Here is a 26,238-nt window from a genome sequence, read left to right on the forward strand (position 1 = left end):
ATATGAAGTGTTTAGGCCCAGTAATTACAAAGGAAAGGACAACTCAATGTGAAAGAAAACTGGAAAGGTTAGCCCTTAAGAAGCAGTTTAATCTAAAGAGGAGAAAATGGTCTCAACTGGAAACATTAAATCTGATCCGCATTTCATTCTTTTGTAACCTCTTAGGTGGCCCTTTATGCATTCAGAATCTCTGGGCAATACACTCTCCTGCAGTTCTAGGCATGACCATAAAGCTAGGCCATGAGAGGCTCTGCCTGGAACCAGACAATAAAGCAGGCATGTCAGGATGAGTCCCCACCACCATCCTGCATACAGCTTGCTCCCTGCTTGTCCAAAGCTCTGCTACATCTCAACATGCCATCAGCACTCTCCAACTGCACAGAACCCACACCTCTCTCATTAGTTAGCTCATCTTTTCTAGCCTTGTTTGACATGGGAATATCACGTGCTTTCCAAGGAAAGGTGGTCTCTCAAGTACCTCCACCTTACTTCTCCCACTGTCTAACAGCTGCTCTTGCAAAGTTGCATGTGTGGGCTTTACTGAAAAAGGACTAACCTGTATTTCTGGATCCCATCCTTCCTGCCTTCCACCGCTGCCTAACTCACACATTTCCTTTGGTTTGGTTTGGTTTTAGGAGCTGTTTAAAAGAGAAATGAGGTGTTTTGCTTAGGCATTTTCTTCAATTTTTTCCCCTTGTTCTGTCACTAACTTGTTTTTCTATTCCGTCTTTAATCTGCTGTCTTTTTGGACTCAGCTTCAGAAAAGGGAGCGCTCTTGCAGGGCCTATGTCCAGGTATTTCTTGTGTTTTTAATACACGTCCAGTTGTTTGACTGAATGACTGTGAAGTGGTTCTTGTCTGTCAATCTGATTTTTACTGTCTTTGTGGCAGCAAGCTTTAAGGTTAAGGTTACAGGATAATATGACCTGTCAATTATTCATTTTCCCTCCACACTTGCCCAGTTCCACAGACTTAAATTTGGGAAAAAAGCTCTTGGGGGGGAAAGAAAAATGTGGGAGAAAATAAAAAGAGTTCTGCCGAGACCCGTTCAGCCATTGCAGTAAGCAGAACTATATGGGTGCATAAAGAATGCTGAAGTCCTGCTCACAAAGATGTTTCCAAACCAGTTGGATTTCACTTGCAACATGTTACTCAAATAATGGCTGTATGCATATTCTTGGTTTTCCTCCTTCTCCTCTTGCACTTGCAAATTTAGAAACAATTCAAAATTGCAGCACTTGGCATAAGGGAGGAGGTAGAATCATAATGAAATGCAGTGCCCTCACAGAGGGATGTAAGAAGGAGGAGAGTGCTGAAAACTAAATATAGGATTAGGAACATAACGTCCCATAAAGTTCACCCAGCTGCAGCCTGAATTTTGCAGGCTTGCATTGTGTTTAACGTGAATAAAGTCAAGACCCAGTGTCTTGGAAAGACTACTTGTAGTCTTTACAAGAGTGAGGTCTTGGCTTATGACATTATTTATCCTGTCACCTAGGCTTTTATAGCATTTGCTCCAGTGACTTTTATATAAAGCTGTTTGTATACTATGGGTGAGTTAATACTGCTTTAAGAAATGTGAATGTTTTACCCCCTAATTTCTGTCTTATGCTTATGGACTTCAGTGTTGTACTTATGGATGGTTGGTCATTATTCATATGTGTATGCAAAACAAGTGTGAAAGTGAAACCCACATTTCTGGAAGGGACTGCCTATACCTGCTCTATTTCTGCAAAGTCAAGCTTCCTACAGCCCATATTGACTTTATTTTATGAGTACATGCTTCATTTAGCGTGTGGGATTAGGTGGTTTAGATTTCTAGGGCATTAAATATAACAGTACACCTCTGTGCTGGTAGCCTGCATGTATTTCCTTTGGATATGGTTGTGCCAGAAAGCCATCTCTCATCTATTTCCTTCCTTATACATTAATGGATAAAGACGAATTGTGAAATTATACATATTGTGGCTGGTCTGGCCTTTCTTAAGATCCCTGAGAAGGTAACTAGTATTTTAAGGAACGTTTGCACTGCATTACTTGCTCTCCAGCTAGCTGTCTTGTCTATTGGTAAGAGTGTAAATGTGGTTAGGCTGGCTTGACCATGGTTCATGCAACCCTGTCAGGGATCTTGGGTGCTGCCCTAGCTGCACAGGAACATTCTGCAGACTCAATGCATGCTCCTGGTCTTTTTGTCTTCTTTCAAACAGTAGTGAATAGTGGACATAATATACTCTACAAAAGCTTGGCACTGATAGAATACAATCTGAATTCTGCACAAACTTAAACTTATCCTTAATTTCAAGGACTCCTTGCCTTTCACTTGGAAAGGCTACTGGTGTGTTTAAACATTAATCATTTGCCTACCACTTTAGCAGACCGAAGCTGATGAAAGCTCATTGCCTGAGCTGTTTAGTATAAATATGGAGAAAGCTGGTAAATGTATTGAAAAGGACAGTCTGGTAATGGAGGACTTGAAGAATGAATTGGATGACCTAATTGAACCTTTCGACTCTACTTTGTATTATATGGGGGTAAAATAATGTATCTAGACATATTTTCTTATAGTATGTTTCCATTTGCAAACCATGTAGCTAAAGTCACAAAAAAATCTTGTGGGGGGGAGTTTATCTGTAATAACAACTGAATGTGACTGCACATATTCCTGTTACATGCCACTTATGTTTCACAGGCAGTGAAATGTCTCAACTGTCAAAGGCAGCTTTGCAGAGCTTTTTCAAAATAATTTAAATGGGGAAGGCCTGGACTTTTTGAAGTTAATAGAAGGTGGAAAGTTCCTGGAAATATGTCACCAGTGAGATTAAGCTTGAGTTTTCAGCCTTTCTGACATGATCTCCTTGTGCTAATCTCTTTGTCATGAAGAGTGTTGATGACTGAATGCAACACACAGGGCTGTTGTATGTGTTGATGTGTAGTTCAATCCTCATTAGACAAAGAAAAACACAGTGCAAAGTTTATATGAGAGATGCCCACTAACTGTAAAATCAAAAGTACAACTGAAAAACAGGTGGATTTGAGAAAAGAGAGAGTAACTTGAGAAGATAATAATTACTAGTATCTGTCTCAATGGTTTATTGGGGCTGACAAACTTGTGGCGGTTGAGTTGTAAAGCCCTCTTCAGCCCATAGTAAATTAATAATTTAAATAAGCTGGTAATCTTGTGAGTTAGTCAAAGATTAGATTGTGAGAATGCAGTATCAGATTGTCACCTTATCTTTCTTGGTAATACCATATTTTAAACAAATAATCAGTTAGATTTGTCTGAACAGTGCTACAATATTTCTTGAGTTATAAGCTCAGGAATTTTTTTTTTACTGAAGACAGAGCTTACAGAACCCCCTCCTTTAGTGGAAAATGTGATAAATGATGGTTTTTCCTCTCAAAAAAATAATAACCAATCTAATGGGTGATGCAATAATGCATGTTAATAGAATAACAGGACAGCCACTTGGGGATTTGTCCATCTCAGTGACATTTAAAAAACTTCCACAGGAGCTTTAACTTGGAATATTAAGAGACACTAGAGAAGGTGATATTGCTGAGGTGGATGTCCGGTATGGTTGGAGCAAGCTTGGAAAGGTGTTCCACTGGCTAAGGAGTGTTTTAGGCCAGGTGTCTGACTTTTCGGTGGCTGAGAATGATCTGCGCACAGATTCCTCTTGAAACTGTCTCCCTGTATGATCAAGCCCACCTTTATGCAACACACTGTTCTTGGCGCTCTATTTTGGGAAAGGAATGACAAAATAATTGTGCAAGAGAGTGAGTCACAACAGATGACACATTTGATGGCTGTAGCCTCATTTGATGACTGGTATGTGACATAAACCAATAAGAATTTTCTGAATTTCTTTTAGAGTTGATGTTTGTTCATTTTTCCAAAGATCTTTCTCCTTACATTGAGGCTTTGGAGTAGTAGAAAACACTCAGCATTTGTCTTTTGAGGACTGTGAAATTGAAATTGGTGTCAGAGATTTCTTCCATGCTCATCAGCAAGTGACACAAATGTGCTGTTTCTCAGTTTCTCATCTTAAAAAGCTTTGGGCACATTCGCAGAATCGCAGAATTGTAAGGGCTGGAAAGGACCTCCAGAGGTCATCAAGTTCAGTTCCCCTGCAAAGCAGGCTCCCCACAGCAGGTTGCGCAGGTAGGCATCCAGGCGCGTCTTGAATATCTCCAGAGAAGGAGAATCCACCCTCCATGGGGTGAATCAACTTCCCTGGGCAGCCTTTTCTAGTGCTTTGTTACTCTTACCATGAAGAAGTTCCTTCACATATTGGTGCAGAACTTCCTGTGCTCAAGTTAATGGCTGTTTCCCTTTGACCTGTCCCTACAAACCACTGAAAAGAGGTTAGCCATGTCCCATTGACTCCCATTCTTAACATATTTATAAACATTAATAAGATCCCCTCTCAGTCTTCTTTTCTCAAGGCTGAACAGTTCACTCAGCCTTTCCTCGTAGGGGAGATATTCCAGGCCCTTTATCATCTTTGTGGCCCTGTGCTGGACTCTCTCCTATCATTTTTTAAAGAAGACTGAGAGGGGACCTGATCCAGGTTTATAAATATCTGAGATGTGGCGGCCATAGTGGTGAGGCCAGTCTCTTTTCAGTGGTACGTGGAGACAGGACGAGGGGAAACGGACATAAGCTGCAGCACAGGAAGTTTTGCACGAATGTGCGTAAGAACTTCTTCACGGTGAGGGTGACGGAGCACTGGAACAGGCTGCCCAGGGAGGTTGTGGAGTCTCCTTCTCTGGAGATATTCAAGTCTCGCCTGGACGCCTACCTGTGCGACCTGGTGTAGGGAACCTGCTTTGGCAGGGGGGTTGGTCTCGATGATCTCTGGAGGTCCCTTCCAACCCCTACAATTCTGTGATTCTGTGATTCTGTGATTCTATGATTTTTGTACTGGGGAGCCCAGAACTGGATACAGTACTCCAGGTGAGGCCTGACCAGGGCAGAGTAGAGGGGGAGGATCGCCTCCGAAGGCCATGCTCCTTTTAATGTACCCCAGGATCCCATTGGCCTTCTTGGCTACCAGGAAACACTGCTGGCTCATGGCCAACCTATCATCCACCAAGATCCCCTGAGTCCTTCTCCACAGAGCTCCTCTCCAGCAGGTCATACTCCAACCTATACTCATGGTTATTCCTTCCCAGGAGCAAGACTCTACACTTGCTCTTGTTAAACTTCATCTGATTTATTGCTGCTCAGCTCTCCAATCTGTCCAGGTCTCACTGAATGGCAGCACAGCCTTCAGGTGTGTCAGCCACTCCTCCCAGCTTTGTATCATCAGCATACTTACTGAGGGTGGCCACTATCCCCTCATCAAGGTCATTGATGAAGATGTTGAACAAGACTGGACCCAGCACAAACCCCTGGGGAGCACCACTAGTTAAAGATCTCCAACCAGACTCTGCCCCACTGATCACAACCCTCTGAGCTCAGCCAGTCAGCCAGTTCTCAGCAGACCTCACCATCCAATCATCTATCTTTCTCAGCTTCATTATCAGGATGTCATGAGAGACAGTATCAAAAGCCTTGCTGAAGTCAAGGTAGATGACTTCCACTGCTCTCCCCCCATCTACTTATCTGGTGATGCCATTGTAGAAGGCTGTGAGGTTGATCGAGTGCAATTTTCCCTTGGTGAATCCATGCTGACTATTCCTGATAACCTTTTTCTCTTCCAATTGCTTGGAGAAGGCATCTAGAACAAGCTGTTCCATCACCTTTCCAGAGACAGATGTGAGGCTGCCTGGCCTGTAGTTTCCCAAATCAAACCAATTCCCCTGGCTTCTGGATACACAGGAAGGACAGTAAAGAAAAGAGAAATATGAACAGTCAGTACAGTAAATGAGGCCCTATTAACATGGGAAAAAATATAGAAGTTTGCTGTAAGATTTAGTAGGTGGAAACAAGAGCTTAATAAAGGCTCATACCATGGAGACCAAGCATGCAGAGTCATGCGGAGTTCTCTCAAGCACAGATGTGCACTTGATTACAGTCTGAGCTCACCTACTTGCTTTTCTTGGATTTTTGGGCTGGAGCTTGGGGACATCATGAAACTGATGTCTTTCACTGCAGTGCCAACCAGCAACCCCTTCCTGTACATAACTGTGTGCTGCATTTGAGAGACATTGCAGAAGTCAGAAACTTCCCAGGAGGTTCCCATTCTTCTTTTTGGTGGAGGTGCCACCTGATCCAGAAAGACCACAAACTTCTGGGTACAGATATCATCAGAGCCACCAACCAGGCCAGCACTGAGCCTCTGGCAGGGTCAAGGTGGCAGATGGCAGGTGACTGCCATCAGAATCGTGCTTGTTCTCTTGGAAGTTTTCTGTATGCTTCATACTTCTATCATAGGCTGTTTGAATTGCTGTACTAAGCAAAAATGAAAGACTTTCCCCCAAAAAGTTCAAAGGCATTAAGTTTAGAGCTGAGGAAAAGAGGAGATTTTTTTTTTTCTTTGCAAACTTAGTAGCTCTTAGCAGATAAAAGGTGTGTCTGGGACTTTGCCAGTAGTATTTAAAGTGGATTAATTCTGTTTTTCCTACTTCTTGCTTGCTTGTTTGCCCAGCTGGCCTCAACTTCTGTGAAGACTAAACGAAAGAAGCTCTTGAGACAGAGAATAAATTGAATTATGCCACATTTAGTTGTGTTCTTGTTGTGCCTGCAACAAGAAAGACTCTAACCTCCATTTATAAAGAAAGGGGCAAATTAATGAGGATTTTCAAGTTCCTTGTTTGGTCACTTAATTGGCTGTATGACAAAGAGCTCTGCGGTGCGTGTCAAACAACTTTCAGAGTCCTCTAATGATTTGTGCCTCGCTCGACTCCTGATGCTATTCTGCACAGCCTGTCAGGAAAGGTATCGTTGTTGAAGTGGCTGGAATAAATTGGCTAGCAGTGTGCATACAATGTAGTATATTAACTGTAGCTATGGGGAGTACTTTTAGCAGCTTTTTCAAGGTATCTAGATGTTTGGCTATAAGCATCAAAGTGCTCCGGACTTTCATTTAATGTAATTAAAAGGACATCTGAAAGAAGTGTGACACACAGCAGGGTTCAGTGCTTGGGCAGCCCTTTGTAAAAACTCTGTGAACTTAATATACTTCACAGCTTGATAGACCCGCACTTGATTTATGTCAGTAAGAGCAAAAATATAAATCCCCACCCTGTGTGTTTCTGCTGCATTGAGCCTGTTAGGGGAGAGGAGGTTCAAAGCAGCAACCTTTGGTTTGTCACTGGAGTCCAAAATTTTTCATGTGGATATTGGAATGTGACCACAGATTCCTCCACCTACAACTAAGCTTCATGTGCAGTAATACTCTCACATGTAACAGCAAAACTGAAAAAAAATCTAATATTTTCTGTGTTACTGTGTACTCGCTTTCTGCTTAAGGCTGAGTCAGCCCTTAAGCCTGGAGGCACAGCAGAAAGTCTCAGTGTGAATTGCTGTAGAGACCAGTGGGAGATGTCCCTTTGATTTGGACCACAGGGAGAAAAGATGAATTTCGCAGATGCCCTAGGAGTTCCCTTGAAGGCTATGGATATTTCATCAAACAAGCGTTTATCGTTTGCATTTTCCTTTCTTTCTACATCTTTGCTCACTTCTCCTGTGTGATTATTCTAGCAGTTGCTTGTATGGTCCCTCATCCCAAACAGTAGGGCAGCAAAAACAGGTGATTCATAAATGCAGTTCTCAGCTTATTCTGTAAGGAAGATCTCATTAGATGAAATAGATCGTATGTTATTTCCTTCTTGGCAATCAATTCCTTTTATTTCAGTCCTACCTAAAGCCTTCTGACCTTAAAATATTCTTCCTCGTATACTAAGCAAAGCAAAGCCATAACCTGTAATTTGTAACCTTCTTTTATTTCTCTGATGTCCTTTTTTTTTTTTTTTTTCTTCTGTGCTCTCATTAGGAGATTATTAGTAGTTCAGGGCCAAGATTGCAAACCTTGCATGCCTAGTGCAAGACCATTAATTCCATACTTAAGCGTTTTGTAGATGACCTGATTTTAATAAAGGTCAGTACCTTTATTCTCAGTGCATTGAGTTCCCAGTGCCACTGAAATTCAGGCTATTTCCTATAGTTCTTGCACTGACAGCAGAAACAGTTTTTCCCCTGAATCTATGGAATCACTTTAGAAATTTCTCTGCAGTGTCAGAGGAGGATCTCCATTTGCTTTCACCATGAGTTGTAACTGTGGGTTTTGGTTCAGTTCACTGAAACTGATGCTATTGGTTGTCAGTCACCTACTTTGGCAGTAGGTGTAGACTGGTGCCTCTGGGTTAGTTCCGAAGGCAGAAGTGGAGATTAGCAGTATGTACGCTAATAATCTAGTTTCTTTTTTAACTTCTTGTTGTGGTTAAGCTAGATTCAATTTAAATATGTGCCTGTCCATTTCAGTGAATAACAGATGTTTTACGATGACCAAATTGTTTTGGAAAAAGCCTTAGACTGGCTGGGCTTCCCTGTAAGCTGTGTTCTTGTGCTTTGACTGGAGACATTTTAATTTGGAATTAGAAGAACAAATGACAGGAAGAAGAACCATTGGAGAGCAGAGAGCCTTGTCAGACAGATTTGAATACACATCTCAGCTAAGAAAGAGGATGTAATATCATTATTTAGCCAAGACAACATTTTCCTTGTTTTGGGATCTGAAGAAGTAACACGTGCGCTTATTTTTCCCCACATAACAGATAACTGCTTCAGCATGTGCATTTCTTGCTGCAGAGGGATCAGGGTGTCATTCATTTGTCACTTTAAGACCAAACATCTCAGTGTAATAACCTTGCCAAGGCTGGCTTTCCTTATGTGCCCAAATACCTGCTTTCATCCAGGTCTTCTTACCTGGGTGTCCATTTAGGCTGCACCAGGTATATTTAGAGTTAATGGGAGCTCCTCTTTTACTGGAGCTTTTTCTGGCCAGAGGCAACAATTGCAAACTTCCAGCAGAATTTGTCATCAGCGGCATCGATTGTGCCTTTAACTCAATTACTTTGGAGGTTTGCAAATATTGATAGCTTAAAAAGGGGGTTGTTTTGGCACTGTGTGTTTCATTTGAATACAGAGAAAAATTAGCTGTTCTTGAAGGCAGGTAAGCTCTTTTAAAGCACTCCCTGTTTCTAGTAGGGAAAGGGAAAAAGAGGAGCATAATATTGTGATCACTGAACCATACCTACATTTCAGAACATCTACTGTCTGAAGTATTTTTCATATTCACTGTGCACTTTAGACCTTAAAGGGTTTTCATACTTTTTTTCCTCCACCAGTTTACCATAAAACCTCAGGCTGCTATTAAAAAGTGAGATAATAATGTTTTGTGCATGCTTTGAATAAAGATGATGATGCACTTGTTTTGGAGTAGCACCCAGAGGCATCAGTCAGGACCAGAACTTCAGACAAAGCACAGTCTAAGGCTGTAACTTTGTGGTTGCTCTCTGTGGCCTTAGCACCACTGTTCTAAGAAAGGGTGAGAAGGCTTTTCTCAGCAAACTATGCCAACAAACAGTTTTTGTACAGGGGTAATTTTACAAGCACTGCTTGTTTCACACATCAGTTTTGACTTTAGTATACCAGTGCAAAGCACAGCTTTATTGACGTAGCTCCTTCTGTACTAATTTTTGAAAGTGCATTGCATCAAATATTCCCTTCAGGTCAAGGAAGACTAGTGTTAGCAGTGTGAGATTGGACTTTAAAAGTTATAAAATGCATTTCTTTTAATTAGAGATGTCATTGCAAAAGTGGTGCTTTAATGCCGGAGCTGCTATAGGAGCTGAGGCCTTGATCTAAGTTACTTGCAAAATAATTTATAGTTCGTTTTCAGTCTTTTCTTAAGGAGGTGCTGTGTTGCAAAGAAGGATGAACTGTGAATTTGAAAATTACTCTGCAGAGGGACTCAACCAGTATTCCCTGAGGGGCCTGCTGGTATTCATTTGGCATAAAGAGGTATTTTCTCACATACCCTTGAAAACGTGCTCTAACACTCAGTTCATTGGTGGGTATTTTTTGTGTTTTTTTTTTTTTCCCCTCTGTCAACTGCTCAGCAAGAGGACAAAGTAAACTATAAAGATTTAGAATATAGCACCCTTAGGACTTGACTGGAGGAGAGCTGCTGTTCTTCTAAGGTTAGGGTTGCTGTGCTTAAACAACAGGGCACAATGAGCTCCAGTCCCAAATTTGACAATGAGATTAGTAGGACTAACATCTTTAGGTGATTTCCGGGTTCAATTCCCATGTAAAGACAGATTTTACATTACAGAATCTATTTTTGTCAAAGGGTAATGCTTTGGGTTTTGTATGATGAGAGATAAGCCAATGGGTGTGGTGTCACTGGATATATCCTCCCTCTTAGGTTTAAATTGTGTGTCACACAGTCATGTGTTTTGACCAAGTATTTCTAGAGGGGCAGAACATAAAAATAGGTAGAAAAGCAAACTTCAGTTTTACAGGATGAAGCAGCTGTCAGAAAAGAAATCAGTGGGATATACGTGATCCCCTTTAGGAATGCATAGTTACTGAAGACTTTAAGTTACCTTTCAACAACACATCTTTTAATAACGTTTTATAAGTATCTGAGAAGGTAGCTTTACATTTTGTTTCTGTTTTGTCACCTCAGGACAAAATCAAAAAATCATGAGCCATATGTGCTTATTTTTGGGGAAAAAAAATCCCTCTGCAGTTTATAACATTTATTTATGTTGAAATTACACTCTTTGGTGCTATATATCTAATAGTAAAAGAGTTCTCCACCATGGATTTTGTCTTCTATACTTGATTTGTCCAATTGTAGTTACTGTTGGAGATAGTGTATTAGACACATTCGACCTTTCATCTGACCCAGGATGCTTGTTCTTCACGAGCTTGTGTTTAGGGAGTTTAGTATTTAATATATAGGTAGCCTAATATCTTAGCATAGAGCCACACCTACACATCGCAGGATAAAAAGACAGATGGAAAGTCTTCTTTCCTGTCTCCATTGTGCAGTGCTCTTCTTCCTTCATTTGTTCACACTTCTCAAGATCTCCCTCCTTGTAATTTCTGTTACTTTTATAGTTCTCCCTGGGTATATACATACTACTTATGCTTTTCATTATTTAAACCCCAGCAACCGTGGCATTGGGTTTTGCAGGTTTTTTTTCCTTTTTTCTGTATTGTAGGGGACGTTGAGATATGCTGGAGCCCATACTTTTGTTTTGTCTGAGGCTCACAAGTATGCCATGGTTCCCTTGAAAGTTGTTCACCCTGTTGAGCTGTGTTTGGAAGAGAAGAAAACCACAGCAGCAGAAAAGCTTTAGAATGGGAAAGAGACAAGGTCTTCAGTGAGGTAGATGTGCAGAACTAGATCAGAACTTTCTTTGCTCCCTTTGAAAACCCCCAGCTCCATCAAGGTCACCCAGGGTCTCAGGTGACACTCATCAAGTCATCAGCTCCCAGGAGCACCTATCTCATGTCTTCCTCATTTCAAAGATCCTTTGTCAGGGCTAATCCTGCTTGTATCTGAGAGGCTTTACTGAGAGACTGGCACTGTTGCTTCTTTGCTAGAGCTTCATCAGTCCACAAAGTCGTTGAAGCTGGTGGCAAACCAACCTAAATCTCAGCAAAATGCAAAGACATAGGCCAGTCTGTGTCCCATGTGCCTGCTTTCCCACAGTTCCCTTTCTCCTATCCAACTTTTCCCAGTTGGCATCTGTTTCTCAAGAGACACTGTTGCTTTAACAGCTGTTTTGTTTCATTTAAACACCTACCTCAGCTCCTGTCCAAAATGCAAACATTTCATTAGCACCTCATCTCCTTGGCTTCAGCTCACAGCACTCAGCCATAATGAAGTGCTGCACTCAGAAATATAATGTGGGGAACACTTGATTAATGCACTGAGGCAGGTGAGGGGATTGACCCTCTGGGAAAAGCAATGGACTAAATTCATCTCGGATGTATTGCCAATGATGACAGTCTACCAACTTGCTCAGATATGTGTTAGGGACCTGAACTGAAGTCCTTGGAAATCCTTCAGGAGGTTTAGAGTTAGGCCCTGGATCCAGGGTGACAAGAAGTGACTGTTTTCAGGCTTGTCACTTGAAGATGCTTCTTAGATGGAGAACACAACACACTGTGCAGAAGGTGGCACATAAGGTCTAAGTGAAGTTCTCTATCAGGCTTCGTATGCACACATACTTTGTTAAAAAAAATAAAAATTGTATATATACTACTTTTCTGAGGAAAAATCTTTGCAGCATGTGTTTTGCTATAGCAGAAATATCTTGGCATCTGTTTCATGTTTAGACAAATAGACATTACCTTTCCATCCAGAGCCAGAAGCTAGATCTGCTGCAGTGACAATTTCCACTGTTCAGATATTGATAAAAGTATCTAGCATGTTGTTTTAATAGAGATTTTAAAACAACATTAGTAGCTGAGCTGAATGGATGTAAGGCAAATTGTAGCCTGCATGGTAAAATTGAAAGGGGAGAAAAATCCTCATATTCTGCTTTCCAGGACTATAAGATCTTTGCAAGAAAAGACCATGTTGTGTAGAACCTGCGCAGCAAAATAGTCAAGGTTTTTGCTCACTGTGAAAGAGTAACACCTTCTTTCTGCATGCAAAGAGATAAGCTACTTTAGTAAACCACAGAATTTTATGAAGATCTGCAGCAATCACACTTCAAGATTTTAAAACACCAGAAAAGCATGCTGAAATGCTATGGATTTTTAGTATTTATTTAAATTAAAGTTAACCATTTTTTCCTGTGTACATACCACATTTGTTAAGATGATTTTTAGACTATTCAAGAATATGTGTTTAATAATCAACTTAAGAAATTGATTTATGGCTAATGAGTGCTACTTAATAGCAAATGGGAAAGGGATTCCAGTCTTGCACTGTAAAGACTTCACAACAAAAAGTTTTTTGCAGTAGCAATAGAGGAAGAGCTTTTCAGCCATTTAAGTTTGCTTCAGTGGTGGAAGCACTGGCTGCTCTATCCTTTGGAAACCAAGCTATGACGCTCAGGAAAAATGCCTCTTAACCAAGGCAGCAGCTCCAGGTAGCGGAAGATCTACTAAAGGTAAAGGAGAGATTTGGCATAAGAACAAATGAATTATTTTGTCATGAGTTAAGTTGGAAAGTATGGGCTTTTTACTGTCAAAGCAATTCTGGTTCAGTCTTCCAATAAGAGCTGCAGTGGTGTGAGAAACTTTTAAACTTGAAGGACATTTAGGATGAGGATGCTCATGACCTTGTCTCCGTTAATCGTCTTTTTTGGAATCAAAAGCACCAGGAGTGGCAGGCTCAGCTGCCTTCACTTTTCTGTGAACATTGTGGTAGCTGAATCTTCCTGAAGGTCACCTGCATACAACAATAAAATTTTATTCTGATTCAGTGCTATTTTATTCTTCCTTTGCACGTTTGTATCTGACCATGACTGGTGAGGGGGAGTCAGGATGCCCTAAATTCATTGTGCCTTGTGTTGCCATTGTAACGCTCTTCCTTAGGATTCTGCTAGAGAGCAGGCCATGCTACATCTATTTTCATACATCATCTTGAGGGTGGGTTTAGAGATAGTCAGGAGTAAAAACTGAAGTGTTTCCATGAAGGTGAGCCACGGAGTATCCTTTAGGCTTGCAGCATGTAGAAAGCCCACAGGACTGTCTGTATTGAAGAACAGAACTATGGGTTTGATGCCCATGCTTTCAGCATGCAGAAAGTGACAGCTTCATCTTAAAGGGATGGTTGGTTTATGCAGTCAGTGATAGCTGGCAATGGAAGTGTTTCTTTGTGGGGCAGGCCTGTTGGATGGCTGACTCCTTCCCAGATTGAGACATTTGAAATGGAACATCTTACCTAGATCTGTATGGGCACCTGCTTGTTCTCTGGATGAAGGGATGTAACTTAACTGTTTCTATGTCTCTGTGCCTGTTAGAGATTATGTGGTGGGAAGTGCTCTGGAAGGAGCCTAGCCCTTGCGGATAGATACTAGAGAACTTCCATGAGTGTCCCAGCCCAGCTTCTGAATCTTAATGCAGCAGATAGCAGCAACTTACTTCACAGATAGCTTTTGAAGTATATTTTCCTGCATGTTCCTTTAGGGATTTCCACATCCCCCTTCCACCATCCCTGACTCTTAATTCCTTCTTAATCTGAACTGATGGTCGTGGAAGCTGAAAATCAAGTAAAATCAAGATTTCCTCCCACTCTTATCTAATGCAGTAAATGATGACTAGCTTCATTGTAGGCTGCCCCAGTGGGTGGGGAAAGACGTGCTGTCCTGTCACTATGTGTGTTGAGAAGAGAACTGGGCATATGTCAGAGGTTTCAGAAGTGCTCTAGGTTTGCTCACGCCCTTTCTTACTCAGTTCCTCTCCTTTGCAGGCCATGGTGGAAACGGTGAACAACCTCCTGCAGCCACAGGCTCTGAATGCCTGGAGGGACCTGAATGCAAGTGAACAGCAACGTGCAGCCACCAAATTGCTTGACACCGTGGAGGACAGTGCCTTCGTTCTGGCTGATAACCTGCTGAAGACTGACATTGTCCGTGAAAACACCGACAATATCCGTAAGAGACAGAGCCCAAACATACTGGGAGCACCAGAGGGGAGAATAAGGGTTGTGAAACCTGACTTCAGTCTTCAGCTGGAGATCAGCGTTGGATGTGTCTTGGCCATTGGTGTGAAAAACTTAGAAATGTTTCCAAAAGAGTCTAAGGGAATAAGATAGCTCCCTGTCCTTGAAATCCCATGGGAAAAGAGAACCTAAACTGGCTTTATTACTCCTGGCTTCAAGTGCAAAATGTGTGCTACCACAGAGAGTATTGCTTCACAGGGAGATGGTTCATCAAAATGCAATTGTGTTTCATTTCATACAAATTCGTGTCTTTATTTGGCTGATTGTTGATATTAATTAAAAAACAAGCATGATGGAAAGCACCAGAACTCCCACAGTGCATATGTAAAATGAGAACAACTCTTCTTTCTTCTTCTATGAATACAGATCCCAAGAACTGATAACATTTACAGAAAGTACCAATTGCCAATGGCAAAGAACTAGCATTTTCAGATTTTCATTTTAACCATGTCCTTAATATCCTGAGGTTCTTGTTTACAAGAACTAGTTGTGTTTTGTCTTCCACAGATTACTGAATTTATTTGATTTTTTATTTTTTAATTAAATCTGAAATTTCTTCAGGGCAAAGATTTAGAAAGAAAGAGTCTAGTGTGAAACCTTGTAACTTGATTCTTCTACTTTTAGATGGTCACCATGGAGCACCATTTTTTAAATTTCAAGTATTGTGTAGGTGATTATTTTCAGTAGTGATTTTTCTTACTGTTGGTCTCTCTTGCAAACAGAGCTGGAAGTTGCAAGACTAAGCACAGATGGCAATCTAGAAGATCTGAAGTTTCCCCAGAACACGGGCCATGGGAGTGCCATTCAACTTTCGGCAAATACCTTGAAACAAAATGGTCGAAATGGTAAGTACAGCACCTCTGGCCATGCTGGCCTTCTACATCAGTTGTGCTTCAGGCATTGTTTGTGAATGGCTTGCAATTATTGTTTTGTTTTTAACCAGTTATAGGTTTAGTATTAGTCACTCTGTTAATATTTACGTTAATGTTAATGTCAGTTGCCCAAGCCCTTGACTGAAGGCTACATTGGTTCACAAGGAATGTATTATGTTGCCAAGTGACTGACAGCCTTCAAAAGCATCATATAGTGGTAGAAATACACCAGATCCTTACACGATGTATTTGTTGGGGCACAGTGCTGCGTCCAGAAAAGTACTTTTAACTACTGTTATCTGCTGTGAGAGCCTTCACATGGAATAAGAGCCTTGTATGAATAACCTGCTTTACAGTGGGGCACTATGCAAGTTTCTGAAAGGAAAGGGAAGAAACAATGGCAGCAAATCTTAATAATGGGCCAACGTGGCATAAAATCTTGATTAACTGTTAAGAGTTTGCATCTTTAGTGCCTTTCTCTCTGAAGGTTTTGAACCTACTAATATACCATAAATTTAAGATGATACTGTGTATGAATAGTCTTCAAGCTGTCTAGTTATTTATTTCCAGATCAGAAATTTGAGCAGATACATTTGTTGATCTCTCCAGCCTCATTGTAGGCCAACTTTAAACTGCCAGGCTTTCTACTGATGGGACTAACATGGTCCTATTTATGAGTTCCTTTAAAGTTTATACTTCATTCGGTCACTTTACTGCTCTGCAAGGAGTGTGCATTTTGCGATGGCTGTTTTTTCAAGATTAAGCTGTATGTAGGGGAAAAGCACTCTGTTGCAGAGTTTGATCACTACACGGAGTAATAGGACAGCATTACAGCCGAACTAGATGCATTAAAACTGCCAAAATTTCAGACAATTGCTGAGAGAAAAATTTGATTCAGTGGCTCAGAAAGAGAGCTTTGCTATTGGCTTCCTTGGTGGGTTCTGATACTTTGAAATGGAGGGTTTAAAGAACAGTGTTTCTTTTAGAGTTGGTGTAAAACCCAAAATGAGCAGCAGAATTCCAGTGGGATAGGCATTTCACCAGGAGCTTTGGAGAAGATTTGTAGGGAAAGAGAATTGTGTTGGCAGAAGGAAGGAAAGTCTTTATTTCTAAGCATATCAGTGGAGTTCTCGTCAAATTGAGAGAACCCCATCAATTTTTATCAGCTTGGCATTCACCTAGAGGTTTCCAAACAGCTATGAAAGAAATTATTGTAGAAAAATTAAGCTTGGGAAGGACCTTTGGAGTCATCAGTGCTTCATCTTCTGCAGAAGCTGGATTGAAACAAAAAATATTCTCCACAACTAATTTATAAGGCAAACTAATCACATTTGGTTCTTACTTGAAGTCTGTGAATTAAAACAGGAAGCAAACAGGATGATCTCAGCTTAAAAAAAAACCACCAAAACAAGCAGTTGACTGGTAGCGTGGTGTTTTTCTGCAGGTTCCCCAGTGGTGGGTATTTATGGAAAAAGGGTTATCTGATTGACAAATTTCTACTGTTTTTGTTTTGCTCTTTATGTGAGGTTGGAATTGTATTGGAAAGTTTTGGATTTCCTCTCCCAGAATTGACCTCACATTCTCTGAGGTAGTCCTGATTTATTAATGGGGGTTGTGTTGGACTAAATTATAGTTTTACACTGCAACTCTATGGCAGGCCAGAATGAAATATGTTTCCCAAGCGTTGCCTGGAGTGGTGTTAAGTCAGGTGGGAAATGCGTCACCTGGCCTCTTTTCTCTGGAGTCAGTTTTTCTACTGATTCCAAAAATAAGCTCACCTTTGCTGTCCGTCTACTCCAATGTGTTTGCTTATAAGAGTTTGTTTTGCAGTGGCAGCTCTTGCCTTTTCATCCTTGGACCAGTCGGTGTATTTCATGGTGCTCACGGGTAATAGGCAGGAGAAGGTGAATTTTCATACACCACATCTTGATTCTTTCATGCTTTCCCCCCAAAAAAAATTTAAGTTCATTCAGAGAAGAAATTTGTCATCAAAAATGAAAGCCAGTACACTGAGCTGGATATCTAACTTCACACTGCTCTCCTAGGTGAAATCAGGGTAGCCTTTGTGCTGTACAACAACTTGGGCACCTATCTCTCCACGGAGAATGCTAGCATGAAATTAGGAACTGAAGCAATGTCTACTAATCACTCCGTCATTGTCAACTCCCCTGTCATCACGGCAGCAATAAACAAAGAGTTCAGCAATAAGGTTTACCTAGCTGATCCTGTGGTCTTTACAGTCAAGCATATTAAGGTGAGCAAGTTTGAAAACCTACTTTTTTTTTTTTTTTTTAAATTCTTGTTTCTATTACTAAGTGCCACAAAAGTTTGCTGATCTGAGGCCCCCAGCAGTCCTTGATTAGATTTTGAATTACACATTTGTTCCTCTGTGCTTTGAGTTGTTTATGGAGAATATCTCTTTTGTATTGCATTAATAAAAGTAAAGAAAGTCTCCTTTGAGCTGATGCCCATTGCTCAGTTGCTGACATACGTCATTCTTTAATTAAAACCAACAATATATTAGAATGGGCCATAATGTTATTTTATCATGGTGGCAGGGGATATTAGAGGAAAGTGGAATTACAGTGAAAAAGGACAGCTAGCACTCCTGTTAGCCAAGCACAGTCATTGCTAAAGTTGATTGCTTAAAGCAATTAATTTCTCTGCTCTGCAATGCAAATGAAGCAATCTGGTTTTGAAGAGCTGAATTTAGTCTATGTCTGAAATTAATCAAGAATAAAGAACTAGGTTTGTATTAGCAATGAGAGCAGCAACAACCTAACTTTCTCTGGTGCTGACAAGTAATACTCGACTTCGAAGTCATTGTTGATTGTTTATCTAAAATTAAAGAGTAAGAGTTACAAAGTATCTCTGGGGGAAAAAAAAAATAATAATAATGTGTTTAGAAATCTCTGAAACCCTATCATTTTACTGCATTTACTCATTGCTTTCCTGCAGCAGTCAGAAGAAAATTTCAATCCAAACTGTTCATTCTGGAGCTATACTAAACGTACCATGACAGGGTATTGGTCCACCCAAGGATGTCGCCTCCTGACAACTAACAAGACGCACACCACATGCTCCTGCAATCACCTAACCAACTTTGCAGTCCTGATGGCACATGTGGAAGTTAAGGTAAGCTTTGCAAATTCACAGGCTGCCAATGCACTGAACAGTTACCAATATAACACCATGTTGTTACTGCAAAGGGCAGCTGAACAGGGAAATTGCTATGTCATGGTAACTCTAATGGAAGAAACTATCTCATGTAAACCTTCTTTCTGCTATGTAGTGAAAAAGTAGATAGCCACACCTGTGCAAAGACTGCACTGATCTCCCGGCATGGGCAGTTCAGAACACCAGATTACTGGTGAACAAAACTAGCCATTGATTCCACACATCCTTTGCATAACTGGCCCATAACGTATTCTGGCTTGATCCTTGCTCTCAGGGACCTAGCTGTGCCAGCAGGGAGCAGCAAGCACCTGCATGGTGGAGCAGGAGCAAGCAAAGACTGCCTTGTTGGGTGTGAGTTGAGTGCCTTGCTTACAGCAGCTGGAAATACACTCTGCACATATTTGTGAGGTGTATGTGTGGAGTCAGAACTCTTTTCCAGCCACCAGCTATGGGAGAAAGATATATTCTTTGTGTCTCACAATGTGACAGCAAGCTACACAGAAAAAAAGCTCGTTATATCATCCTGTCTTGATTTTGCATCTCCTGAGGTTGGTACGTACCCGTTGGTTCCTTTGCCTGCACCTCCTTCTTGGTGTAATACTGGTTTCTCATATGAGTAGCCCCATTGTAGCTAATGAATTTGTTCCTGAAAGTAAACATTCCTCATGGTGGTAGTGGGGAGAGGAGTGCACATTTGGGATATTTTTCAATAATGAGACAGTGTTTGAGTTATCTTTCCTGAGCTGTCTTTTCTGTCTTTAGTTGAAAACAGTTTCACTTGCTGTAGAAAGGAGGCCCTGATTCCTGAAGGACTTTGGCCTCGTGATTTTCCTTGTTGCACTGTCTCCATTTTGTGTGTCTTGCACTGCAGCTAAATTGACCATTCTGGGCTAGATCCTAGGGGCTTCTGTTTGGGCAGACCATTTCAGTCACTTCTATGACTGCATTACCACAAAAGCTGTTATGGTTATAAAATACCTTTTCTTAAATAGTCTTCAGCTATCATTCCTTTGTATACATTTGTTTCACTTAGTAATCTGAAGAGGAATTTGAAGAGCTAAAATAAAATATATATTAAAGCACTGTCATGCATGACCAATGCTCAACAAAAAAGAAATGAGAACCTGGCAGCTCATTTGCCACAACAGCTGGGTCCAGCTGAGAGGAACAGGATAGATATGCTGCTGCAGGATTATGTATCTTTTGTATTCTGCGGGAGTCACTACCAGTCGAGGAGCTGTGCCATTAAATAGCTATGGCATTATCCTAGGAGTTGCTCAAATAAACGGTCAATTCAGAGCATGTGTTTACAGGTTAACAGTATTCTGCAGTCTAAGAGTGTTTTTGCCAGTTTCTCATAATTGCTTGAATATTCACAAGAAATGTACGTTTGGCTGCTTATCACCTGCCTGGAGTTAACAGATATACCTGAGTCACTGAAGTCAGAGGTTGCACCTGGGAAATGCAGATAGCTTTCCACTCCACTGATGTGAACGAGCATGATCTGCATGGTGCAGATACAGGTTGGCACTGAACAAGCCTCTTCTCAAACTGCAGCTAGGTCAGCCTTGTCTGCATGGCATTTCACATGAACCTCATTAGGCTGTTAGCACCGGTGTTATCACATCTTGCAGAAAGAGAAGGCAAGACCCTTGCTTGCCCATGCTCAACCAACAGGTTGGAAAGACTTGCAGCTGGAAGCTTCCTGAGTGCCAAGCCAGTGTGCTATCTGCCTGTGGATGCTTCCGGATGTTTGCTCTCAAGACTTTTGGGTCATGTTTTATAGCTTGGCTGCAGCCAAAGTATCAGTGCTCTAACAGCCAAATTGGCTTCACTTTGCTGATTCTGATGCAACCAGACAGCTTCCTGGCATGTTTGTTTTAGTGATCATGCCAGTCTGAGGGTGAGGGCAGGTGGGTATCCTGCAAACATCTGTAACTCTTCTCTCTATCTGCTCGTCACCTTGCTCTTCCTTGTCCTACCATATTTCTCTAGTCTGCTGGTGGAACTGGCCATCTGGCTATCTCAGTGCAAATCTAGGAAGTGACGTGTCACATTTCTTATCCTGCTGCAATGAGTTTTAAAAATTTTCTAGCTTAAAACCTGCTGCTTTGGAGAGGTAGTGGTTTAAAAATAAATGGGAATTGTTTTCATCCATACGCTTACACTCATCTCTTGCAGATATGCTTTATTGTCTCTTTGTTGTCTTGCATCTTGTACAAAATGCAGTTTGTACATCTGAAATCTTCCAGTTGTCTTTCAGATAGGACAATCCCTGGGGAAAGGATGCTCTGTGCTTATGCAGGACCTCTCACAGTGGTGTTGGGGACAATGGGCTAGTATCCTTAAATGGAACTGTCCTAAGCACTATTAATGATATTCTGAAATTTTTGCCACATTAATAATTTTCTCCTGTGATTAATATCTGTGATTTACTGAGTTAAGGGTGGTGGATTTTTGGAAGCATAAGGAGCTTCCTCTACTGTAATGAGTATCCTCAACACCCTACCTAATGAGACTGAACACTGCGCGTCATGGGAAGTGGACATCTGAGTCCTGCTCCTTAATCAAAAGCCAGCACCAATCTGACAAATGTCACTTTTGCTCATGAATGATCTCCCTCCCTGGTTGCATGGCAAAAGAGCGTGTTCTGCAGAGGAGACCTTGGTGGCTGCTCTGGGAGTTATGGACTGGGATTTAATTATTAGCAGAGCGTATATGGCAAGGCGGAGCTGGGAGGTAGCACCGCTGAGCAAATGATTGATGGCCATGTGGCTCTCAACTAGAAACAGCAATATGTCTTTGTCCGAAGGAGCAGAGAATGTCATTGGCTGACCACAGGCGTCAGGGATTTATTGGTGTGCTTCAAGAGAAGTTGCTGGGATCGGTTCCAGTCTTAATAGAACTCCCAATTAAGAGGAGGAGACTTTATTTTGAAGATACCTTCTGACTGTTAAAATTAGTTGGACCCAGATTTGTTTATGTGCCTAAACTGAAGGCCTCCCTTTATTTACATAGGGATTTGGGCATACTTGGAAGCTTCCCTGGAAGTGACTTTGGGCTACAATGTGTGGTGGCTGTGGAAAAAGGCGTGTCTAGAAAAATCTTGCCCTAGATATTCTTTTCCAGGGCTGGGACAAATGTATTTAAGTATGGTAAACAGGAGTGCCCAAACCCAAGAGCTTGCTATGCATGCAGGAAGGACTTAGAGCTGCTAGGAAAAGCCATGTGCCTGTACCTGTCGGTGCATCCTCCCAGTGAGGGTTGACCTTCAGTACCTACAGTGGTCCAAATTACCCTTCCGGACAATTTTTCAGGGAAAATGAGAACCTCTCTTTGAATAGAAAATTTAAGACTTGGAAGCAAATCACTCTTTTCATCAGCTGGAAAGTACATTTGGCCTGTATTATTGCAGCCTTGTGGATATTTTGTTAAATCATGAAATGTAGATGAGGTCTGTGTTAAATGTCTTATCTATTGTTTGCATCAGTGAAATGATCATTATGGCCCTTAAATTCTATAAAAACATTGTAGTTCCCATGCCAAGAGAGGAAAGCCAGTAGTTAAATAAGTCATTCTTCCTATGTAATTGCTGCATGGTTTTTCTTCAAAATGTTTTTCATATCAAGCTTGTGTTTTGCATCATAATAATTATAGCACTTGCATCTTAAATGTACCATGGGAAAATACGCAGCCAGAAAACAAGTTAAGTGCTGGTGGGAAAATGCAATTAAAAAAAAACACCCAGAACAGAATAAGCAAGGATACCTTAGGGTAGATAAATGTTGCTTATCAGTGTGCAGTGAGTGCCAGAGCTTACTCTTCTTTAAGTATATAAATAAATAAAGAGGAAGAAAAAGGGCAAAAAATAAAGGTGTTTTAACAGTAGCAATTAGTCTGAAGCTTTCAGATGTTATTCTATACGACACATTACATCATGCTAATTATTTGGGGAATGGAACTGTAAAGCAAGACAAGGAGAGAAAGGAATAAAAATATATGAAGTCTAAATAGAATACAGTGGTCTATTGCCTAAAGCAATACAGCCATTTCAGATATAAAGAGCAAGCTGAAGTTATTGCAGTGCTGGCTTAACTGTATATTAGCACTTGTGGGATTAAGCAGCAATGAATGAAAGCACAAGCGGGTGCAGGATCGCAAAAACACTTAAATACAGAATTAAATTACTGGAACTAATGTGTGATGAATTTTGCAAGACAAATCATTTTGCACCATTAAAAGAGTTCTCAAAAAGAAGTATATTACACATTGCAAAAAGTAACTTATTGTAATGTTATTAAATAAGAACTGTTTTAATTAAACAGAAAAGTTATTGAATCTACTTGGCTTCAGTGGGATTTTAAAATTCAAAATACAGCTGTATTTGAGCTTGTGTTATGAAATGGAATCTGTGACACCAACAAACTCCAAGAATAAGGGGATGTAAAATGCACATCTGGTTATATATTGCATGCTTCTGCTGTTATGAATGTCTTACCTGCAAAATGCTGTTAGCATTTGTGTAGCCTCCCCTAGAAAACTACACAAGCCCTATTGGCAAGAAAATCTATCATACTCTTTGACTGACCTATCATGAATCACAGAAATTACCTATAGGAAGCCTATTAGGTCAAGTAATCTGTGCCTACAGGGTCAATTCAGAGCGGTATATCTGGTAGTAATCCTTGAGCTTTTTGTCTAGGTGGACAGTAAATCACTGCAGCAAGTTCCTTGTGTTCCCAACTCTTGGTTTGATACTCACCATTTTGAAGTGAGCTGTAGCTCAGTCTTAATATTCCTTGTTTTGCCACCACTTCTTGCTGGCCTGCATCTGTGCATTCCCTGAACTGCTGGCCCAGATGTGCTCAGGTAACAACTTCAGAGTGTTCAGTCTGAAAAAAAAAATTAGAGCCTGCCTTCAAAAAGATTGAGACTGAATGCTGGAAGCTGCACCATATTTAACTTTGTTTCTTAGTTCTCTGCTTACAGGTGCCATAAATTTGAGAGCACAGCAACTCATTAGCCATAGCTTCTTTTCTCCTCCCAGTTCAGTGGGTTTTTATTTACTTACTATCATTCTTCTTGGTTCTCTGGTCCATGAGCTGTGGCTAGATCCATGGTAAGAAACTCTGCCACAGTTTAGGAACAGCATCACCCCACAGGATTTCTTGATCCTCTATCCTAAAATTTAGGATAGAAATAGTTCTCATTCGCAAACAATGTGCCTTGTCCTGTTCATTGCTATCCCCTTCCTTTCTCACTAAGAGTAATGTTTAAAGCAAGCTTCTCCTTGATTGGATTTTAGACTTTTAAACACATTATTCATCTCTGACTACGTGGACATCTATTTGGTCCTTATGTCTCTGAGTCCATTTCATCCTACCCTCCCCTAAATAAAGTCCTTAAACTGGGGAGACTGCTGTGCCTTGATCATATTTTTTCAGAGTTGCTGTGTATCTCAACAATTTGGATTGCCTCTTTGACATCCAGTTTAAACCTCATTTTTGAAAGAGATGAATGGAATGAAGAAAGAGAGGAAAAGGTTATGGTTTGGCTCTTTAAAGAATAAGCAGGGGCACAGGGGAATGAGATGCCTCATAGCTTGTGCTGTTCCTTATCTTGGAAGGTGTAGCTGTATGTATGAGGACTGAAGGGAAGGCTGTGGTATGGTGTAGCCCTATCCCTGCTCTCCTGGAACTGAGCTGGGTAAGGCCATCAGTGTGCCAGAAGGAGCTAATGATGCTGTGACCAGGTTTTTCTGGGAAATCAAGTTAATAAGCCAGCAGCTTGGCTGTGTAGACATCTACACTTTGATCTTGGCACCACCGCTATGACTTGTTTCTGGAGTTAGAGATGCCTTATAAGTAAGTAGACCTGTGCCACTTTACCAACTCCAGCCAGCATAGGAGAGGGCCAGGATGTTGCTATTACGGATCCAAACCACTTCTCACCTGCATAACAGAGTGTGACTTGGCCACAGGAAAGCTGCAGCACTGTCAGCAGTTAGATGGAAATCCTGGGCTCTTGCCACACACCGTATCCACAGCATGGTTTATAGTGCATGGTGAGATGAGATCTGTACCCATTTCCCTTTGTGTATGCCCCTGTGTCACATTGTTCTGGCAGCTAAACCACTTTGCATGAGTGCTCAGAATTTGGAGCCTTATTTAAAGGATGGTAGTGAGGAGCCAGTGACATTGCACAGAGGCTTTGGGGAGGGCATCAGGCTCTATTCCTGGATTAGGTTCTGACAGTGCCCATGAAAGCAGGGCAGAGATGCTGCCTTTGCACAGCACAAAGAGCATGCACACCTACGTGGCTACTGTTTTCCAGTGGAATAGGACTGGCTGCCTCTCTTGGTGCATCTTTGGAAAGGAGGAACAGGATGGTTTCTAGAGTAGTGGGCCCCCCTCCCCAGCACATGTCCCGTTTGGCCACAGAGGAAGGAAAGCCCCATTGGAACGTGCCTGCATAGCCACAGCAAGCAATGTTGTTAAGAAGTCCAGGAGCCCTTGGGGTTTCCTCTCAGTTCAGGAAGCCCAGCTGACACTTCTGGCATATCTACAAAACCATTTGCTTGTAAAGTTAAGTCCTTTGTGCTTTGCCATGAAGCATTACAGCTAGGCTATAGCAGTAATCCTCTCTTGACACAGTGATGGGGAAAGAGGGCAGAGAGAGCCTAAACAGCTCTGGAGAGCTGCAAATCTGAGAAGCTGCAGAAGGAGCAGTGCGCAGGAGTTCAGATCTGTCCCACTTGGGTCTCTGCCCAGCCCAGCACTGCCAGCTCCCACTGGGCACCGAGTGGTCATATCTGAGAGAGTCGATGACACTGTGTTATTTACTGCTTGCTTATTCCTCCACCTCCAAATATATTACTCTTTCCTTTCCTGAAGGGACAGATTAGGTAAAGGAATGTGTCCTTTGCTGCTGGCAGCTTGGTTTGGCTGCTGTTTTCTTCTACTGATGTTTTTAATAAGGGAGGAAATGGCTGTTCATCTTGGGGAGAGCCATTCTGTCATACGCTGACATTCCCTGGGATTTGTTTTTATTAGCTCAGCTCTGCTGTGCCGGCTCTGCCAAAGCTGCTCATTGATTTCACAGCCTGGATAATGGCTTGGTTGACTGTTCATCCACTGTGGTGGCTATCGGGGTTCCTGCAGCTCCTTCTGCACAGTTTTCTGTCAGCACTCTTTTCTACCAGCTCTTGGCCACACTTGAGCAAAAGAAAGGCTTTATTCCAAAGCCAGGGAGCATTTCCTTCACTGAATTTGGGGTCAGGTTCTTCCCCAAGTTGCAGATGTAAAACTTACTTGACAAAGAATATTTTTACATCTATATTTTTACAATGTTAGTGCAAACTTTTCTGCTTTTAAGCCTGCAATGCAGTTTTGGAATCCAAAGGAATACACCCACCTGGAAGTTATTGTGTAGTTCACTTAATAATTACTCCTATGCTGAAAATAATCCATATCTCAACTTACCTTTAAAGCTAGCATGGCTTTAGCTGTAACAAAACTCAGTGGCATGCATAAGGGGCCATGAAAGTC

At 41.4% G+C, this 26,238-nt stretch overlaps 1 protein-coding gene across 1 annotated transcript in view; it reads left to right on the top strand.

Annotated features, from left to right (window-relative positions):
* ADGRL3 (adhesion G protein-coupled receptor L3) overlaps nt 1-26,238 on the top strand; it is a 69,944-nt gene that overhangs the window by 12,249 nt on the left and 31,457 nt on the right. The window contains exons 4-8 of the mRNA XM_031553260.1: nt 756-794; nt 14,391-14,574; nt 15,365-15,487; nt 17,560-17,768; nt 18,473-18,649. Of these exons, the coding sequence (XP_031409120.1) occupies nt 756-794; nt 14,391-14,574; nt 15,365-15,487; nt 17,560-17,768; nt 18,473-18,649 (732 nt within the window). The remainder of the gene's footprint in view (nt 1-755; nt 795-14,390; nt 14,575-15,364; nt 15,488-17,559; nt 17,769-18,472; nt 18,650-26,238) is intronic.

The sequence above is a fragment of the Meleagris gallopavo genome, chromosome 4 (assembly GCF_000146605.3).
Source record: "Meleagris gallopavo isolate NT-WF06-2002-E0010 breed Aviagen turkey brand Nicholas breeding stock chromosome 4, Turkey_5.1, whole genome shotgun sequence".
Lineage (NCBI taxonomy): Eukaryota > Metazoa > Chordata > Aves > Galliformes > Phasianidae > Meleagris > Meleagris gallopavo.